The sequence below is a fragment of the Ornithorhynchus anatinus genome, chromosome 15 (assembly GCF_004115215.2).
Source record: "Ornithorhynchus anatinus isolate Pmale09 chromosome 15, mOrnAna1.pri.v4, whole genome shotgun sequence".
NCBI classification, from domain to species: domain Eukaryota; kingdom Metazoa; phylum Chordata; class Mammalia; order Monotremata; family Ornithorhynchidae; genus Ornithorhynchus; species Ornithorhynchus anatinus.
Genome location: NC_041742.1, coordinates 15,923,449 through 15,942,532, shown reverse-complemented (window position 1 = coordinate 15,942,532; position 19,084 = coordinate 15,923,449). Strand labels below are relative to the sequence as shown.

The 19,084-nt window shown below is 50.9% G+C and overlaps 1 protein-coding gene across 2 annotated transcripts in view; it reads left to right on the top strand.

Annotated features, from left to right (window-relative positions):
• SMS (spermine synthase) overlaps window positions 1-18,181 on the top strand; it is a 30,580-nt gene extending 12,399 nt beyond the window's left edge. For both annotated transcript variants that reach the window (XM_029079937.2, XM_016228005.3), the window contains exons 5-11: window positions 5,045-5,220; window positions 6,168-6,322; window positions 8,127-8,216; window positions 9,799-9,913; window positions 11,695-11,774; window positions 16,168-16,283; window positions 17,641-18,181. In XM_029079937.2, the coding sequence (XP_028935770.1) occupies window positions 5,045-5,220; window positions 6,168-6,322; window positions 8,127-8,216; window positions 9,799-9,913; window positions 11,695-11,774; window positions 16,168-16,283; window positions 17,641-17,683 (775 nt within the window). In that variant the 3' untranslated portion in view covers window positions 17,684-18,181. The remainder of the gene's footprint in view (window positions 1-5,044; window positions 5,221-6,167; window positions 6,323-8,126; window positions 8,217-9,798; window positions 9,914-11,694; window positions 11,775-16,167; window positions 16,284-17,640) is intronic.
• Window positions 18,182-19,084: the final 903 nt, after the last annotated feature.

Genomic DNA, 19,084 nt, shown 5'->3' with positions numbered 1-19,084 from the left:
CCAAGTCAAGTTCAGTTTATATGTAGGAAAATCCCAGGTGCTGGGAGAGTTATGTTCCAACTTTCAGTTGGCTTCTGGGTTAATTCTTTAAACATAATTGAAGTTAATTAAGTTAATTAAGAAATGTGTGTGTATTTTAAAATTTAAAGTGTCTTTCTGGGTTGGAAGTGGGCATTTATTGTTTTCAGCAAGTTGCGTTATTTCATAGTGAGTTTTCATCAGCGCCAGCCAACACCCAAGCCGTTTGGGTCCGTCCACATCAGAGACGTGGAATCTAATTCCCGGATGGCATTTTTTTTTCCTCTCAGAAGCAGCGCATGGCTTCGTTTCCTAGTTGGGATGTCTTTCAAGTCGCCCCGCGGCTCAGGCGTTCAAGGAAAATGAGTCCTCTCGCCTTCTCATTTAACTCTGACATGCAGGGATTTTTCCCAGGTCATAGAGGTGACCTCCAGTGAAGCTGAGAAGCGGCGTGGCTTAGCGGATAGAGTCCCGTCCCAGGAGTCCGACGGACCTGGGTTCTAATCCCGGCTCTGGCGCTTGTCCGCTGTGTGTCCTTGGGAAAGTCACTTAACTTCTGTGCCTCGGTTACCTCATTTGTAAAACGGGGATTAAGATTGTCTCGTCCGTGGGGGACTTGGACTGGTCCCAACATGTTGAGTTTGTAAACCGCCCTGCCTTACACTTAGTAAACACTTAACAAATAGCATTTTTTAAAAAAAGGCCACCAAGGAAAAGGTGTGCGCTATCTCTCCGTGCTCTGATAGTTCTCGAACTGTAAAGTGACTCGTAATCTTGGAGATCTTAAAAGCAAAGCTCAGACCGGTTTGCTAAAATGATGAGATAGGATCTTCCTCTTTAATCCATTGGCATCATTTATTGTCAGGGTGTTTGACAAAAGGGAAGCAGCATGGTTTAGCAGGGAAAGCACGGGTCTGCGAACCGGGGGACCTGGCTTCAGATTCCACCGCGGCCACTTGCCTCCCGAGAAACCCCGGGCAAGTCACTTCACTTCTCCGTGCATCAGCCTCCTCCACCGCAAAATGGGGATTCGTTCCTCGTCGCCTTACCTGCTTAGATTTTTGAGCCCCATGAGGGTCGGGGACCGTGTCCAACCTGATCAGGTTGTGTGTACCCCAGCTCTTAGAACAGTGCTTGACACACAGAAAGTGCTTAACAGATACCATTAAAAAAAACCCCAACCCTCTAGGCTCTCAGGTATCCTGAAAGTATTATTAATAAATACGTTCCGGCTGTTGGCTGTTAATGAAGATTATGAGCTCGGTTTTCGTCTGTTCAGGGTCTGCCAGCCGTGTCTCCCTCTCCTCAGCCAAGGGGCACTAGCTCCTCCTTCCCCTCCTCCTTCCCGCTTTCCTATCTCCCTCCCGCCTCTCCCCCCCTCCTCCTCTCTCCCGCCTTTTTCCTCCCCCTTCCTCCCGCCCTCATTTCCCCAGGCCAGCTCTCTGGAGATCCCCCTCAGCCCCTCCCCTCGACCTACTCCCCCGTGTCCATTAGAACTCAAATCCTTCTCCCTCCCCAAGATGGCCTGCCGTCTTTGCCGAGGAGGGGCGGTTTCCTCTGACCCGGGTGGTGTTTTCTAGAGGTGCCCGGGACCGGGAGGGGCTTTATTTGGTCACCCCTCCCCGCCGGGAGCCGCACGGTTGTCGGCGTGAGCGTGAACTGCAAGGATGTGGTCTGGTCCCGGGCCTGCTCCTGGCCCTGCCTCTCCTTCCGCTTCATATTTCTGCGTCCACGTTCTGCGGCCGTCGACCCCACGCCGAGGGGCCGGTTTCAGTTTTGTTTCCAGAGATCCGTCGTCATCCTTAGACACCCTCTGGTGGTGGTAGATAGCACATTTACCTAGGCCCACGGATTACCCATCCCTTAATAATTATTATTATTATTATTATCATTATTAGTGCTGGTGCACCCACCACTTTTCGGAAAGGAGGGGTTTAGGCCGTTAGGTTTAAGATAATGAGGTTGAACACAGTCCCTGTCCCCCATGGGGCTTCACGGTCTAGCAATCAACCAGTCGATGGTACCTGCTGAGCGCTTACGGTGTGCGGAGGACTTTACTGAGCGCTTTGGGAGAGTACGATACAGTCGAGTTGGTTGACGGGTTCCTCGCCCACAGGGAACTTATAGTCTGTAGACGAGTTTACGGTCTAAAAGTAGCTTTACGTCCGCCACGAAAGCTTCGTTCCGCTCAGATCTACCCTTTGTGGTGGAGTGGGTGGAACACGGGCCTGGGAATCAGAAGGGCCTGGGTTCTAATTCCAGCTCCACCACCTATCTTCTGGGTGGCCTTGGGGAAGTCACTTGACTTCTCTGTGCCCCAGTTACCTCATTTGTAAAATGACCGTAATAATAATAATTATGGTATTTATTAAGGGCTTACTATGTGCCGAGCACTGTTCTAAGCGCCGAGGCGGATACAAGGTAATCAGGTTGTCCCACCTGAGGCTCACGGTTAATCCCCATTTTACAGATGAGGTAACTGAGGCACAGAGAAGTGAAGTGACTTGCCCAAGGTCACACAGCAGACAAGTGGCAGAGCCGGGATTTCTCCATCGGCATCTAGTACAGTGCCTGCCACTGAGTAAGCGCTTAACAAATACCATAAAAACAACACAACAACAAAAGAACCTACCGTCGAAAGCCTCTCCCTCTTACCCACTCCTCCTTTCTTTCATAAAGCTGCCTCCGGAAATGGGTCCGGGGTACCCTTAGACCGTGAACCTTCAGTTGATCCGTGTTATTTACTGGACACCTAATGCGTAAAGACCATTGTACTTAGGTGCTTGGAAGGGTACAAGAGAGATAGAAGACCTAGTTTGCCCTGTGGAATTTATAGATGGTGTCAGAAAAAAACGTTCCCGAGGCTCACGCTCACCTCGCCGCCGATCCTGGTCGTCCCACAATCCACCAGCCACCGCTGGATTCGAAAAAGCCCCTGGAAAAGAAATCCAGATGCATTTTATCTCTTTTTTTTAATGGTGTTTGTTAAGGGCTTATCGTGTTTCAAACGCTGTTTAAGCGCCGAGGCAGATGCAGGTGAATTAGGTTGGACACAGGCCCTGTCCCGCATGGGGCTCACAGTCAAAGTAGGAGGGAGGACTGAGGCCCAGAGAAGTTAAGTGATTTTTCCAGGGTCACACAGCAGGGCCACTTTCTTTTTGTGGGGAAAGGCCCTGTGGAATTTAAGGTGGCGGCAGAAAAGCATTCCCAAAGCTCATGGTCCCCTTCTTCCCCGCCACAGAACTCGAAAAAGACCCCGAAAAAGCAGGTCCTATCTTAAGGGAGTTTGTCTTGGGAGAGTGGTTTTGCTGTTCAAAAAAAAAAATAATAATAATTTCCTGAGTGCATATCTCCAGCTTTGACATGACTTTTGTGGCTGTGTGGAACCGTTTATGATGTAACGATTTGAAACCAACTTCTGGGCTCTGGGCTACGAAAACATTTCCCTTCCTCCCACTCTTTATTGCTTTTTTTTTTAAAGGGTCATTTCTGAAATATTTTTTAAATGAGCAGTTAAAGCTAAGATTTGACTAGCTTTTTGAGTCCTGGCAGTTTTCATGAGGAGCTTTTTTCTTAATGGTATTTATTAAGCGCTTACTCTGTGCCAGGACTCTACTAAGCACTGGGTTAGATACAAATTGATCAGGCCCCGCATGGACCTGACATAGTTGAGGGAGGAGGATTCACTCCCCATTCACTGAGGCAGAGGGAAGTGAAGTGACTTGCTCAAGGTCATAGAGCAGAAAAGTGGCGGAGCTTGGATTAGAACCCAGGTCCTCTGACTCCCAGGCCCGTGTTCTTTCCGCTAAGCTGTGCCGCTTCTTTTCCTGAGGAGCTGGAATAACAGTTGAATTGGGGTTTTAATCGAGTCGATCATATTTGTTGAGTGCTTACCGGGTGCAGAGCACTGAACTAAAGCGCTCGTGAGAGTAGTGTGCGGCAATATAACCGACGTATTACCTGCCCACAATGAACTTACAGTCTAGAGGGGGAGACGGACATTAATGTAAATAAATAAAGTTACCGTTACGAACACAGTTTAGCAGGATGAGTAGGTAATAGTAATAATATTGTGGTATTTGTTAAGCGCTTACCAATGTGCCATCTGGAGTTTACAGTCCAAGTAGGAGAGAGAACAGGTATCGAATCCCCATTTTGCAGATGAGGAAACTGAGGTACGGAGAAAGGAAGTGACTTGCTCGAGGTCACGCATCAGGTGAGTGGCGGAGCTGGGATTGGAACCCACATCTTCTGACTCCCAGGCCTGTGTTCTTTCCACTAGGCCACGCCGCTTCTCTTCCCGGAGATGATAAAATTTCGCTATTTGTTTACTAGCACCGGGGTAGATACGGGGTAATCAGGTTGTCCCACGTGAGGCTCACAGTCTTAATCCCCATTTTACAGATGAGGTAACTGAGGCACCAAGAAGTTAAGTGACTCGCCCGAGGTCACAGCTGACAAGTGGTGGAGCCGGGATTAGAACCCACGACCGCTGACTCCTAAGCCCGTGCTCTTTCCACTGAGACACGCTTATAGCAGCCGAATGGGGGTCTTAGCTAATGATGATATTGTGGTTTTTAAGCGTTTAATACAGTTACATGGCAGAGCTGGGATTGGAATAACAGTAATAATAATAATGATGGTATTTGAAAGCACTGGAGTAGATGCAAGATAATCGGGTTGGACTCAGTCCCTGTCCCTCGTGGGACTCACACTCTGAATCCCCATTTTACAGAGGAGGAAAGTGAAATGAAGCCCAGAGCAGTGAAGCGACTTGCTCGAGGCAGCAGACGGGTGGCGGAGCCGGGTTTGGAACCCAGGTCCTTCTGGCTCCCAGGCCCGGGCTCCTTCCACCAGGCCACGCCGCTCCTCAGCGGCCGTCTCGGTAGCCAGGGGACACACTACGTAAGCCGGAGTCGAGACCCATCCGGGGACCCCGGGGAGTGGGGACGGGGGGCGTTAGCCCCCCCTTCTCGGCCGGAGCCGAGAGGGGAAACCGATCCCTGAGGGCGACCTCTCCTTCCAGCCTGCCGGCCATCACGCGAGGGGGAGCCGTAGACCGGTACTGGCCGACGGCCGACGGCCGACTGGTCGAGTACGACATCGACCGCGTGGTGTTCGACCAGGACTCCCCGTTCCAGAACATTAAGATCCTGCACTCGAAGCAGTTCGGAAACATCCTCGTCCTCAACGGGGACGTTAGTAAGTACCCTCTCCCTCCCCGGGCCCCATGCTTTTTGATGCGTCTGCTTTGAGTTCACCGGAACTTGCCCCGTGAATCTTCTGTCTCCTTTTTTAGGTATTTGTTAGGCGCTTACTGTGTGCCGGGCACCGGATTAAGCACTTGGGTGGACGCAGCCTAGTCAGGTTGATCACAGTCCGCGTCCCATATGGGGTTCACAGTCTTAATCCCCGGTTTAGAGGAGGGAACCGAGGCTCCGAGAAGGGAAGCGACTTGCCCGAGGTCTCACGGCGGGCAGGCGGCAGAGTCGGGATTAGAACCCGGCTCCTCTGACTCTCGGGCCCCGTACGCGCTAGGCCACGCCGCTTCAAACATTAAAGAAATGAGGAAGCCACCCGCTCCCTTGGCTTGAGTGCAGAGCGTGGTTCTCTCTCGGGAGTCAAACTCCTGCCTCCCTGACTGGAAGTCACGACCACATCAGAACGGACTCTCGCACAGGCCAAACGGCAACGGGTCCTCGCCTTCTCTGGCCCCAGCGTCCTTTCCTCCTGACCGGAAGTCGCAACCGCATCCGAAGGGTCTCACACAAGCCAAATGGCGCCGAGTCCTCATTCTTTGGCTTAAGCTTCCCGTCTCTCCGAGCGTAAGTCATAACCTCGACAGAACAGTCGCTCGCACGAGCCAAACAAGGGCGTCCCTGCCCTCTTCGTCCCGAGCTTCCCGTCTCCCCGACCGGAAGTCCCGACCGTGTCGGAACGGTCTCTCGCGCGAGCCAAATGGCGACGAGTCTTCGCCTTCTTCGGCCCGCGCTCTCCGTCTCTCTGACCGAAAATCCGTGTCGGAACGGTTTCTCGCCCCAGCCAGATGGCGACGGGTCCCGCCCTCTTCGGCCCGATCTTCCGGGGCGAGGAGGTGCGCGGATCCGGAATTGCCGATCCCCGACCCGTCGCTCTTCTCTTTCCGACAGACCTGGCCGAGAGCGACCTGGCGTATACCCAGGCGATCATGGGCAGCGGGAAGGAAGATTACGCGGGCAAGGAAGTGCTGATCCTGGGAGGGGGCGACGGCGGGATCCTCTATGAAATCGTCAAACTGAAACCAAAGATGGTGACCATGGTGGAGATATCCTTTCTCTGAACCGCCAAGGACCCTCATCTTCCTTGGGTCTTTCCGGGCCACCGAGCTCGAAGCTGCCGAGGAATTTCACCGGCAACGGGGTTGGAGAAATCGATCAGCGGTATTTATCGAGCGTCTACTGTGTGCAGAGCACTGTACTAAGCGCTTGGGAATCCCAAGTTCCGAACATTCCGGAGCGTGGAGGAAGGAGCCCCGAAGACTGCTCTGTCTTTTTTTTATTTGCTTGTTTTTTATGGCGTTTAAGTGCTTGCTGGGTCCCGGGGAATGAACTAAGCACTGGGGTAGATATAATTTAATCAGGTTGGACACAGTCTCTGTCCCACGTGGGACTTTAATACCTATTTTACAGGTGAGGTAGGTAATTGAGGCACAGAGCAGTGAAGTGACTTACCCAAGGTCACACGGCAGACAAGTCAAATTGTACTTTCCAAGCGCTTAGTGCGGTGCCTTGCACGCAGTAAGCGCTCAATAAATACGATTGAAGGGGCAGAGCTGGGATTAGAACCCAGGTCCTTCTGACTCCGAGGCCCTGGCTCTATCCACTAGGCCAAACGGCCACTCTCGTGATGATCTTCTTGGGCTCAGCGTCGTGCCGTGAAGGGGTGGTGGCAACGGGAGTGGGATTGACTAAACGTACATTGGGTGCCTTGCACTGTGCTGAACACTTGCAAAGCAGAAAATGACAGTCTGCCCGTTACCCGCCCACAAGGAGCAATCAGAACTGCTATATACTGAGCGCCTAGCTTGCAGAGCACTGTACTAAGCGCTTGGGAGATTACAGAACGACAGAATTAGCAGACACGTTCCCCGCCCATAATGAATTTACAGTCTAGAGGCGGAGACAGACATATAAATAACAAGTTCTCAATCCTAGCAAATTTTGGCCCTTCTTTTGGCCTGTAATTACTTGTTTTAGTACCTGAAAAAACCCCATTGTCTCTTTGAAAAATACCCAGTATTAGCCAGGGCAAATTGGGTTTTTTTTAATCCATTGCCCCCCAATTCAGAGTTTCCCCGAAACAAGGTTGTGGGGAACGTGAACTAGATTATGCTACTGAATTAGATGTTTTATAAAACCTGCATTTTTATCGATAGTATTTACGGAGCGCCTGCTGTGTACAAGGCACTGTACTAAGCGCTCGAGAGAACAGTCCAGGAGACGTGATCCCTGACAGCAGGAATCACACACTTTAGTGGGAGAAGCTAATTCATTGGCTCCCGGTGGGAAGGGCAGATGTTTCCCAAATCTATTATATTAGTCATTGGTATTTATTGAGCGCTTGTTTTGTGCAAAGCTCTATACTAAGTGCTTGGGAGAGGACAATATAATAATAAATGGACACGTTCCCTACCCACAAGAAGATTTTTTTTTTAATGGTATCGAGCGCTTACAAATCAAGTTAGGTTGGACACAGCCCCTGTCACACGGGGGGCTCACAGTCTTAATCCCCATTTTCCAGATGAGAAAACTGAGGCACAGAGAAGTGAAGTGACTCGCCCAAGTTCATGCAGTTTGCAGAATCGGGATTAGGACCCACGTCCTTCTAACTCTGGGGCCCGTGCTCTATCCGCTCCGCCACGCCGGCTTCTCTTGCTCCCAGTAGGGAACAAAATCCATCAGCCCGTGTCTACATTTACAAAGAACACTCACTGTTATATACTCTCCCAAGCGCCTAGTACAGAGCTCTGCACGTAGCGAGTGCCCCATAAACACGATCAGTTGGCGAGTAGAGCATTGCAGAAAGCTGAGGTCGGGAAGAAGTTCACTTCTCCTTAACGGGACGGAAACATCGACCAGATGGTGATTGACAACTGTAAGAAGTACATGCGCCAGACATGTGGAGACGTTTTAGACAATCTGAACGGAGATTGCTACCAGGTACCTTCTTTTTCTTAAAATTAAAAAATATGTATATGGTATTTAAGTGCTTAGTATGTGCCAGGCGCTGTACCAAGGGCGGGGGTAGATCCAAGATAATCAGGTCCAACCTGAGGCTCACAGTCTTAAACCCCGTTTTACAGATGAGGGAACTGAGGCACGGAGAAGCGACTTGCCCAGCGTCACATAACAGAGCGGCAGAGCCAGGATTAGAACCCAGGTCCTTCTGACTCCCAGGCCCGGAGTCTAGCCAGTAGCCCGACCCCGGCCTGGTTTCTCCCCTCTCAGCTCCGTCTCTTTGGGCGTGGACTTTGGTGGGTGGGGGCATCTGGCGTTGGGGTGTATGTCAGTGGCAGGGAGGGCGATCTGGGGGGGGGACCTGTGGCTTAGGGCCGGCCTGGGGGGGCTTTCTGTGGGTACGAGGGACCTTCGGATGTCGGATCATCTCGTCGGAAATCCCGGGCGACGTGCAGAGCGCTGCTCCCAAGTGCTGGGGAGAGGACCGTAGGAATTGAAGGAGCTTGCACTCTACTTGGGGAGCCTGGGTAGACTGGAATTATCTGCAAATCCTCGAAGCAAGAGGATGCGGAGAGAAGACTAAGCTCCGGTTCAATAGTTGTATCTATTGAGCGCTTACTGTGCGCAGAGCACTATACTAAGTGTTCGGGACAGTGTGACGATGCCCGTCGTCGGGCCGGGATTATCTCTCTCTGTTGCCGAACTGTCCCAAGCGCCCCAGGCAGTGCGCTGCACACAGTAAGCGCTCAATAAATACAATTGAATGAATATAATGGACACATTCCCTCCCCTCAACGAGCTTCGGGTCTAGAGGAGAAGCTTAGGGTCTCGAGAAGGAGTTCAGAGTGTAGAGAGCGAGCTTAGGGTCTACTCGTAATAGTTATTTTATATATTTCTCTTCCGTCCTATTTGCGCTTATTATGTTATGCTATCTATCGTGTGAGAAGCAAGACAATGGATAGAGCACAGGCCTACGGTCTAAGGGAGAGGGAGGACAGGTATCGAATCCCCGTTGTACAGATGAGAATACAGTTTTGTTGCACGGTAGAAAGCTCTCGGGCCTGGAAGTCAGCGGATCTGAGTTCTAATCCCAGCTCCGCCGCGGATCTGCTGTGTGACCTCGGGCAAGTCACTTGTCCGCGCCTCAGTTCCCTCCACTGTAAAACAGAGACGAGCACCGTGTGCCCCACGTGGGACTTGGATTGGGTCGAACCGGGTCGGCTTGAATCTCCCCCAGCGCTTCGTACGGTGTCTGGCACGGAGTAAGCGCTCGGACAAATACCGTTAAAAATACGCTGACGATATACGTCTGTGTGATGTATACGGCGTAACGGAAGGTACTGTAATAATTATATCCGTTCCCTGCCCGCCAGGAGCCAAGATTATAATGCAATATTTAATAAGCATTGAGATTCTGTTTGGAATGAATGAATGCACCGAGTCTGTAACTCGAAGCGTTGTATTCCATTCTAAAGTTAGAACGTTGCATTGCGTGTCATTTTCCCCAACGTGGATCACTGTTAGGTTTTCACGTGGTTTTGATTTTTCCTATCCATCTACCAAGGTTTTAATAGAAGACTGCATTCCTGTCCTGAAGAGGTACACCAAAGAAGGAAGGCTGTTTGATTACGTGATTAATGACCTGACCGCCGTTCCGATCTCCACGTCTCCAGAAGAAGGTTCTTTCCGTTTTTATCCCGGGTCTTCTTCTCCTCCCCCACGGGGCACACGGTCACGGGCGGCATGAGGACGGAGAATCGTTTTTGGGATCGGGGGGTGGGAGTCACGGATCCGTGAACTGGACCCCCTCACCCTCCCGGGCTTGAGGTGGCCCTCAACGTCAGAGGTCGGAGAGAGAGAGCAGTCGAGTTGGTGGGCCATTCGGATCTCGGAGGTAGTTTCGGCCTTTCTTGGCATGGGTGCTTGATGATGTGGTCTTTTTAATCCTTATTTTTTTTTTTGGTAACAAGGTCCGAAGTGGCCAGTTGGGAATTGGGAGCTGGAGCAGAACGGGCTGGGATCTTAAGAGAGTCCGGGGAGAATCAGCCGTGTGAGGGGACGGGCTTCAGAGGGCCAGAAACCCACCATTTTAATGCTCTTCTTCGGGCCGGTCAAAAACCAGAGGCTCAGGAAGCCGTGCAGCCTGGTGGAAAGAGCACGGGTCTGGGGGTCCGAGGACCTGGGTTCTAATCCCGGCTCTGCCACTTGTTTGCCCAATGACTTTGGCACTTTTCCGTGCCTCAGTTACCTCGTCAGGAAAATGAGGGTGAAGACTCTGAGACGTGGACTGCGTCCAACCCTGATCGGCTTGTATCTACCCCAGCGCTTAGTACGGTGCCTGGCACCAAGTAAGCCAGCGTGAGCCAGTACAGAAGCAGTGTGGCTCAGTGGAAAGAGGACGGGCTGGGGAGTCTGAGGGCATGGGTTCAAATCCCGGCTCCACCGCTCGTCAGCTGTGTGACTTTGGGCAAGTCGCTTAACTTCTCTGGGCCTCAGTGACCTCATCTCTAAAATGGGGATGAAGACTGTGAGCCCCACGTGGGACAACCTGATCGCCTTGTATCCCCCCAGTGCTTAGAACAGTGCTTTGCACATAGTAAGCATTTAACAAATGCCATCGTTATTATTAAGACCTTAATAAGTACCTTTTTTTTAAAAAAAAAAAAAAGGTCCACCTCACACAGCCATTGGGTGATCATCCTTGTGGGGTGAGGATCTATGCTCAGTGATGATGCTGACATTTATTACTGTCAGTCAGTCAGTGGTATTTGTTACTGTGTGCAGAGCACTGTGCTAACCCCTCAGGAATACAATGGAACCGAGTTGTTGGACACATTCCCTGGTCACCCACGGTGCTAAGCACCAGCGAGGATATGAAATAGTCAGACCTTCAGTGCCCTTGTCCCAAACGAGGCTCACGATTTAAGAGGGAAGGGCAAAAATGGGTATTTTTTCCCCATTTTACAGATGAGGAAACTGAGAGACTTTCCCAAGGTCACTCAGCAAGCAAGTGATCGAACCGGAAGTAGAAAGGTAACAGGAACAGGATGAAAGGGAGGGATCTGTAACTTAATGGAGAAGCAGTGTGGTCTAGTGGAGAGAGCAAGGCCCTGGGCGTCAAAACAGCCTGGGTTCTAATCCCGGCTCTGCCTCTTGTCTGCTGTGTGACCTCGGGCAAGTCATTTCACTTCTCTGGGCCTCAGTTACCTCACCTGTAAAATGGGGATACCTGTTCTCCTTCCTAGATCGTGAGCCCCACGTGGGCCAAGGACTGTGTTCCACCTCATTAGCTTGTACCTACCCCGGTGCGAAGAACAGTGCTTGACACATAGTAAAAAAATATCAAAAACGGAAACAAAAGGAAAAATTAAAGGGAAGCAAATGTCAAGCCGAGAGTTTTTGACGGTACTTGGGTGACCGAAGTCACTTCTGTGCGTTTTAATGGGAACTTCATTTCCAGATTCGACGTGGGATTTTCTCCGATTAATTCTCGACCTTTCGATGAAAGTCCTGAAGCAGGATGGAAAATATTTCACGCAGGTATGCCTCTCTGCTTTCAGTCAGTCAAAAGCAGATCATTTGAATGCCCTTTGTCAGTCTGCTGAATGAATAAAGACAGGCTCAGGTGAAGATATGTGGAGTTTGAAAGGCGTCCCAGAGTTGCGCTTGACAGCGCCTCTGGACGGGCTTTGTTCACTTAATCGCTTAACTGGAATGAAAAAGGTTTTGATTACCAGATCGTTACACTGCTAAGGTTTAGCCTGGATCAAAGAGAAGCAGCTAGAAGCCAAGAGCAACGGGTCTGGGAGCCAGAGGACCTTGGTTCTATTTCCAGCTCCGCCACTTGTCCGGTGCGTGACCCTGGACGAGTCACTTCACTTCTCTGGGCCTCAGTTTTCTCATTTGCAAAATGGGCGTTCAAAACCCGTCCTCCTCTCTGCTGAGTCGGTGAGCCTCGTCTGCTACCTGGTTGTCTTGCGTCAGTGCGAAGCGGCGTGGCTCAGTGGAAAGAGCCCGGGCTTGGGAGTCAGTGGTCATGGGTTCTAATCCCAGCTCCGCCACTTGTCAGCTCTGTGACTTTGGGCAAGTCACTTCACTTCTCTGGGCCTCGGTTGCCTCATCTGTCAAATGGGGATCACGTGGGACAACCTGATCACCTCGTATCCCCCCAAGCGCTTAGGACAGTGCTCGGCACATAGGGCTTAACAAATACCACCGTGATTATTATTATTATTACTCTAGTGCTTGGCACGTAAGCACCTCACAGATACCAGAATTAGTGTTATTAAATCACTTAACTTCTTTACCTCTTTTACCTCATCCGTAAAATGGGCTTTAAGTCAGTGAAAACCCATTCGGGGCAGGAATTTGTGTCGGACCTGATGACCTTATCTATCTCAGCGCCGACCTCTCGCCCACGTCCTGCCTCTGGCCCGGAACGCCCTCCTTCTTCGCGTCCACCGGACCGTCACGCTCCCCACCTTCGAAGCTTTATTGAAGGGACACGTCCTCTGAGACGTCTTCCCCGATTAAGCTCTCATTTCTTCACTCCCTCCTGGGACGCTCCCAAGCACTTAGCACAGTGCTCTGCACACAGTAAACACTCCATAAATTTGATTAGTCTACTCCCTTAGCCCCACGGCACTTATCCATAATTTATTCTTATCGGTGTCTACCGCCCGTTCTCTTATTGTCAGCCGTGTGACTGTGGGCAAGTCACTGTACTTCTCTGTCCCTCAGTTACCTCATCTGTACAGTGGGCATTAAGATTGTGAGCCTCACGCGGGACAACGTGATGACCCTGTGTCTACCCCAGCACTTTGAGCGGTGCCGTGCACATAGCAAGCGCTTAACAGATACCAACATTATCATTATACTCTCCCGAGCGCTTAATACGGTGCTCGGCTCACAGTAAGCACTCAACAGATGTCACGGATCAGTTGATTGCTCTTGCATTCATTCAGTCGTATTTCTTTGCAAAACACCGTACTAAGCGCTTGGGAGAGTACAGTGCAGCAATCAATAGACGCGTTCCCTGCCCACATTGAGCTTACAGTCTAGAGGGGGAGACGGACGTTATTAGGAATAAAGATCTGCTCCGGTGCTTAGCGCAATAAGTAGGGGAAGCAGCATGGACAAGTGGATAGAGCCCGGGCCTGGGAGTCGGAAGGTCATGGGTTCTAATCCCGGCCCTGCCGCTCGTCGGCTGGGTGGCTCTTCTCTGGGCCTCAGTTCCCTCATCTGGAAAGTGGGGATGAAGACTTTGAGTCCCGGGTGGGACAGGGACGGTGTCCCGATTTGCTTGTATCCACCCCAGCGCTTCGTACGGCGCGTGGCGCATGGTAAGCATGTAACAAATGCCACAGTTGTTAAAATAAGGTTAAAAAAGAGAGAGAAGAAAAGAAAGAGCGCGGCCTGCAGTGCAGCCTTAAGCTCACCAGGTGGCAAAGGGAGATTGCTCCTCTCCCGTTGTCCGACCTCTGCTTGTTTCCAGGATCCGCTGGGACGTTCCATTCACTCCTTCGGTGGTATTTGTTGAGCGCGTACTGTGGGCGGAGCACTGTCCTAAGCGCTTGGGAGAGAGTACAACATAGCAGTAAACAGACACAGTCCCTGTCCACGACGAACTTACAGACTATCCAGCCAGCCAGTCGTATCCATCGAGCACGTCTGCGTTGAGAGCGCTATGTTAAGCGCTTGGGAAAGTACGACAGAACCGTGAAGGGACCCATTCCCTGCCCCGTCACCCGGTGACATTTACACATTTTCATCAGCATCTCCACGGGAGGGCTGAAGGCGCGCAATCTCCGCCAGCCGAGGACCTGGTAACCGAACCCCCGCTCGGTCGGTCAGCCAAGCGTATTTATTGAGCGCTTCCTGTGTGCAGAGCCCTGTACTAAGCGCCCTGGAGAGAGCAGCGTGACAGACACGTGCCCCGTCCGCAGTGAGCCTACGGTTTAGACAGTCATATTTATTGAACGCCTACTGTGTGCAGAGTAGTGTAGTGAGGACTTGGGCGAGTACAGAATAATCAACAGACACATGACCTGCCCACGGTGAGCTTACGGTCTAAAGGGGGAGACGGACATTAATTTAAAATTAGAGATTTGCACAGAAGTGCTGTGGGGGTGGGTTGGGGGTGATTAAAGGAAGCAAGTCAGGGCGAAGGGAGTGGGAGAAGAGGAAAGGAGGTTTTAGTCAGGGAAGGCCTCTTAGAGGAGGTGCGCCTTCGGTAGGGCTTCCCATCGCACCCCTGTGGATAGAGAGCGGGCCTGGGAGTCAGAAGGACGTGGGTTCTAATCCCAGCTCCACCACTTGTAGGCCGGGTGACCTTGGGCAAGTCATCTACCTTCTCGGTGCCTCAGTTACCTCCTCTTCGAAACGGGGATTAAGACTGTGAGCCTCAGATGGATCCTGGACCGAGCCTAACCTGAATAGCTTGTATCCACCCCGGCGCTTAGTACGGTTCCTGGCACACAGTAAGCGCTTAGCAAATACCATGTAAAAAAAATAACGTGGCCCTTCTAAATTGAATTGCCGTCTGGGGAAAGAGCAAGGAAGCGGGGAAAAGGGTGCTGACTGTTTTAGGATCGGCAAGTTATTCCGAGAAAGAGCGGGTGGCCGAATAGACGTCGTATCTTGCCGGCGTTGGGTAGGTCTTGATTTGCGGTGGGGTCTGTTTTGTTTGTCCGTCTGTGCGACGGAGGGAAAACGGCAGCCTCAGCGTTTGAGACTTCCTTCCTGTATTCGGTCCCACCTGAGGGAGGCAAGGGTCTCCTGGGGCCCGGGGCGTGTGCGGGGGCGGAGGAGGACCGCCTCCCGGAGGTGGTTTCTTCAGGTTCCTCGGCTGCGTCCTGGGGACCGTGGGGTTTTCTATAAATGGCCTCCAAATTACACGTGTGCTGTTTACGTCCTCTCCCAATCCTGGATGGCGCAACGAAATTATATCCTGGCCAGAAGGCAGAAGCCCCAAATAGCCACCGCGGAGCGCGGGATGATGATGGGTTACCAAACCGGAGCGGGGCCGAAGAATAGCATCATTTCATGTGGTGGCGCGACTTTTCATGCCCGGCTCTGCTCTTGGGTCCAAGAGTTCCCTGACTGGTCACTCGTCCAGTTGGTCAGTCAGTCGTTTTTAATAATCGTGGGTATTCGTTACTAGGTGCCAAGCACCGTTCTGAGCGCTGACCATTTAATCGGGTTGGGCGTGATCCCTGCCCCGCCTGGGGCTCGCATTCTTAATGCCCATTTTACAGATGAGGGAACTGAGGCCCAGAGGAAAATAATGATGATGATAATTATGGTACTCGTTAAGCGCTTACTACGTACCAAGCAACTTTCTAAGCACTGGGGTAGATAGGAATTAACCTCGTGGGACACAGTGCCCGTCACCCCTGGAGCTCACACTCTCAATCCCCATTTTACAGATGAGCCGGCCGAGGCCCAGAGAAGTGAAATGACTTGTCCTAGGTGGCACAGCAGATTAGAACCCAAGGCCTTCTGACTCCCAGGCCTGTGCTCTATCCCCTAAGCTACGTTATTTTTTTTAGTAAGCGCTTAACAAATAGCACAATTATTAATATTATTATTACGAGGCCGAGGTGGGGACCAATCTCGGAAACAATGAACCTTCCCTTTTAAGTACTTCCTTGGCATTAGGAACCATTCAGAATCGGATGGGGTTGAATTTATACGTGTCTCCACTTTAGTGGTACACACTCAAGCATCGGGGATTCGAAACGAACCGGGAAGCGGAGTGGAAGTAGGTCAAGCTGGAATCCTGGGTGAACGAGGGTGAAGAAGTACTCACAGATGCATTTTTTTTTTTTCATTTTCCCGTAGGAGACCGACCCCGCTCTGCTTGGGGTTCTTAGCTCGGTCCTCGACGTTCAGTACGACTCGGGAATTCAATTGCGGTTCTTTTCTTTCCCAGGGCAACTGTGTCAATTTGACCGAAGCCTTGACCCTCTATGAAGAACAGCTCAGCAGACTGTATTGTCCTGTGGAGTTCTCAAAGAAAACCGTATGTGTTCCCTCCTACATGGAACTGTATCCTTCACGAACGAGACCTTCCCGCCGGGTAATTAGAACGCCCCGGTGTACGGCTGACAGCTTTTCATCGGGTAGGAGTTTTAGTGGGGGATGAAGGCCGAGAGGGACATTCGGGAGCTATTAATCTAAGGCATCTTGGGTCTTTCTGGCCACGATTTGGAAGCCCTTGGGTCCTGTCAGAAACTTGAGACGAGCGAGTCCGAACTGAGGCTCACAACACCTCTTTGGACCACAGTTCCCTCATCCGTAAAATGGGGATGAGGACGGCCAGCTCCACGCGGGACACGGACCGTGTCCAACCTGACAAACTTGTATTTATTCATTCGATCGGATTTATTGAGCGCTTACTGTGTCTGCCCCAGCGCTTAGTACAGAGCCCATGACCGTTACCCTGGGAGAGAGGGCATCTTTGTCCTAGTATATTTTAATCTGCTTTAAAAAAATGGAAATCTGAGAAGCCCGATTTTAATCCTTTCTTGAAACAAATTATCCCTCATAGTGATGGTTGTGCTCTTCCAAACGCTCAGGATAGTGCTCCGGACACCGTAAGTGCTCATTAAGCAGCATCGATCGATCGATAATTATGTGGCACTTATTCAGGGCTTGCTACGTGGTAAGCGCTGGGGTAGATCAACGTAATAGACACAGACCCTGTCCCTCGTGGGACTCACAGCCTATATATAATTCTTGGTGCTGTGTTTTCAAAACTTGCAAAATGAATTGCCGGGTTAGGGTTTGCACTCATCAAATAGATCATTTGTCGTGAATTAAAGGACCAAGTTGGCAGAGTGCAATGTAATGGTAAACCGTCACATTTCCTGCTCACAACGGGCTTACAGTCTAGAGGGGGAGGCAGGCATTAATATAAATAAATACACCACAGATCCGTACGGAAGTGCCGCAGGGCTGGGAGGGACGATGAATAAAGGGAGCAAGTCAGGGTGACAGAAGGGAGTGGGGGAAGAGGAAAGGAGGGCTTAGTCGGGGAAGGCCTCTTGGAGGAGATGGGTCTTGGATAAGGCTTTGAAGGTGGAGAGACGAATTGTCTGGTATTTGAGGAGGGGAGGGCGTTCCGGGCCAGAGGCGGGACGTGGGCCAGGGGTCGGCGGCGAGACGGGCGAGATGGAGGCAGATGGAAAGGTTAGCCCCAGAGGGGCGGAGCGTGCCGGCTGGGTCGTAGTAGGAGAACAGGGAACGTGCCTTCCAACTCTGTTGTATTGCACTCTCCCAAGCGCTCGGTACAGTGCTCTGCAAACAGCGCTGAATAAGTACCACTGGCCGGTCCTCCCCCGTGCTTTCCCGCTGAGTCCGTATCTCCGACGCGATGCGTGTTCTTCCTTGACTCGCCGTTCAGGTGGGTGTTCTACACTGTTTGGAAGAAGACGACTGACTTTTGAAGATCAAGACCTCTTTAATCCCATGTGCTGCACATGCCATCTTGAAACTTTTAAATTATATGCTGTAGATGATCCAGAAACTAGGCTTGCTTTCGTGAATTCTTTAAAAAATTTTTTTTAATTATTATGTTAATTTAAAAGCAAATGGAAAAATGTATATTTTGATGAGGTAGGGTGTTATTTTTTGAAAGTCAACGATAAATTGTCAGCACGGTCCAAGCTGCTGAATGCACTGAACATTTAAAATGTGATCCATGTTATTTTTATGTGTAGGCTTTTTTTGTAGATCTTCACGGATTGGGAGTGAGGGGGGAGGGGGGCCGTGGGTTTTTTTGGGGGGGAGGGGTGCAGAGACATCTTGACATTTCATTCCGAGGGCGATCCAAGTCTGAGTTTTTCATCTCTAAAAAGTGATTCCCGTTGAGAAATTTGGTGCCTTCCAAAGAGTCTTGAAATGGAAAACACAGTGCTTCCACTATAAAAAAAAAAAAAAAATGAGTAGCTTCCTGTGTGGTCTGTGTTGTCATTTGATTCCAGTCTCCCATCTCTCCCCTCTTTTCCCCATGACCCTTCACCCTTCCAAACCCTTCACCCGTCCAACCCACAGCCACTTCTCAGGGACCCTTGCTCTTGAGGGAATATTTGGGTTTATTCTTGGGGTTCCTCCGTCGCATGGCGGGGGTTGGGGGGAGACTCCATGTAGGTTCCTCTCTCTGATGGCAGTTCCTTTCCTGACGCTTGAAACGACAGAGATCCCCTACCCTCTTTGCCGTTTGGATGCTTCTCCTTTGACACCCGGAGCACCTTCAACTTCAGAGTCGATTCGTTGCCGTCCCGCTCTGATGTGAGAAACTTCAGCGGGCAACGTGTCTCGTGGCAGGTAGCCAGCCACCCAGTATCTGTGGGGAGAACGCCTCATCTGTCTGCCGGGTGACCTTGGCCAAGTCACTTGACTTTCCTGGGCCTCGGTTAACCTCGTATGTAAAATGGGGATTGAACCCGTGAAGCCCCCCCGTGAGACAGGGACCTTCTCTGATTCAATTTGCATGTATCCACCCCAGCGCATACTACATTGCCGGACAGGTAGTAAGGACTTAACCAACACCACAATCATTATTAGTCGATTGATTTTACTACAATTGATTTACTACTCCTGTGTTCAGCAGCCCACAGTAAAAGAGCAAAGAACCTCTCTGATTTACATCACGAGAGAGAACAAAAAGTAAAATTCTCCTTCCCAAGGTTTCCACCTTGCTGGATTATTGGGAAATTTTCTTTAAAATCAAATGTTTAGTTCAGTCGTATTTATTGAGCTCTTCCTGTGTGCAGAGCACTATGCTTGGTGCTTGAGAGAATACAGTAGAGGCTGAAGATAGGAGTCCTCCTCTCAAGGAGCTTATA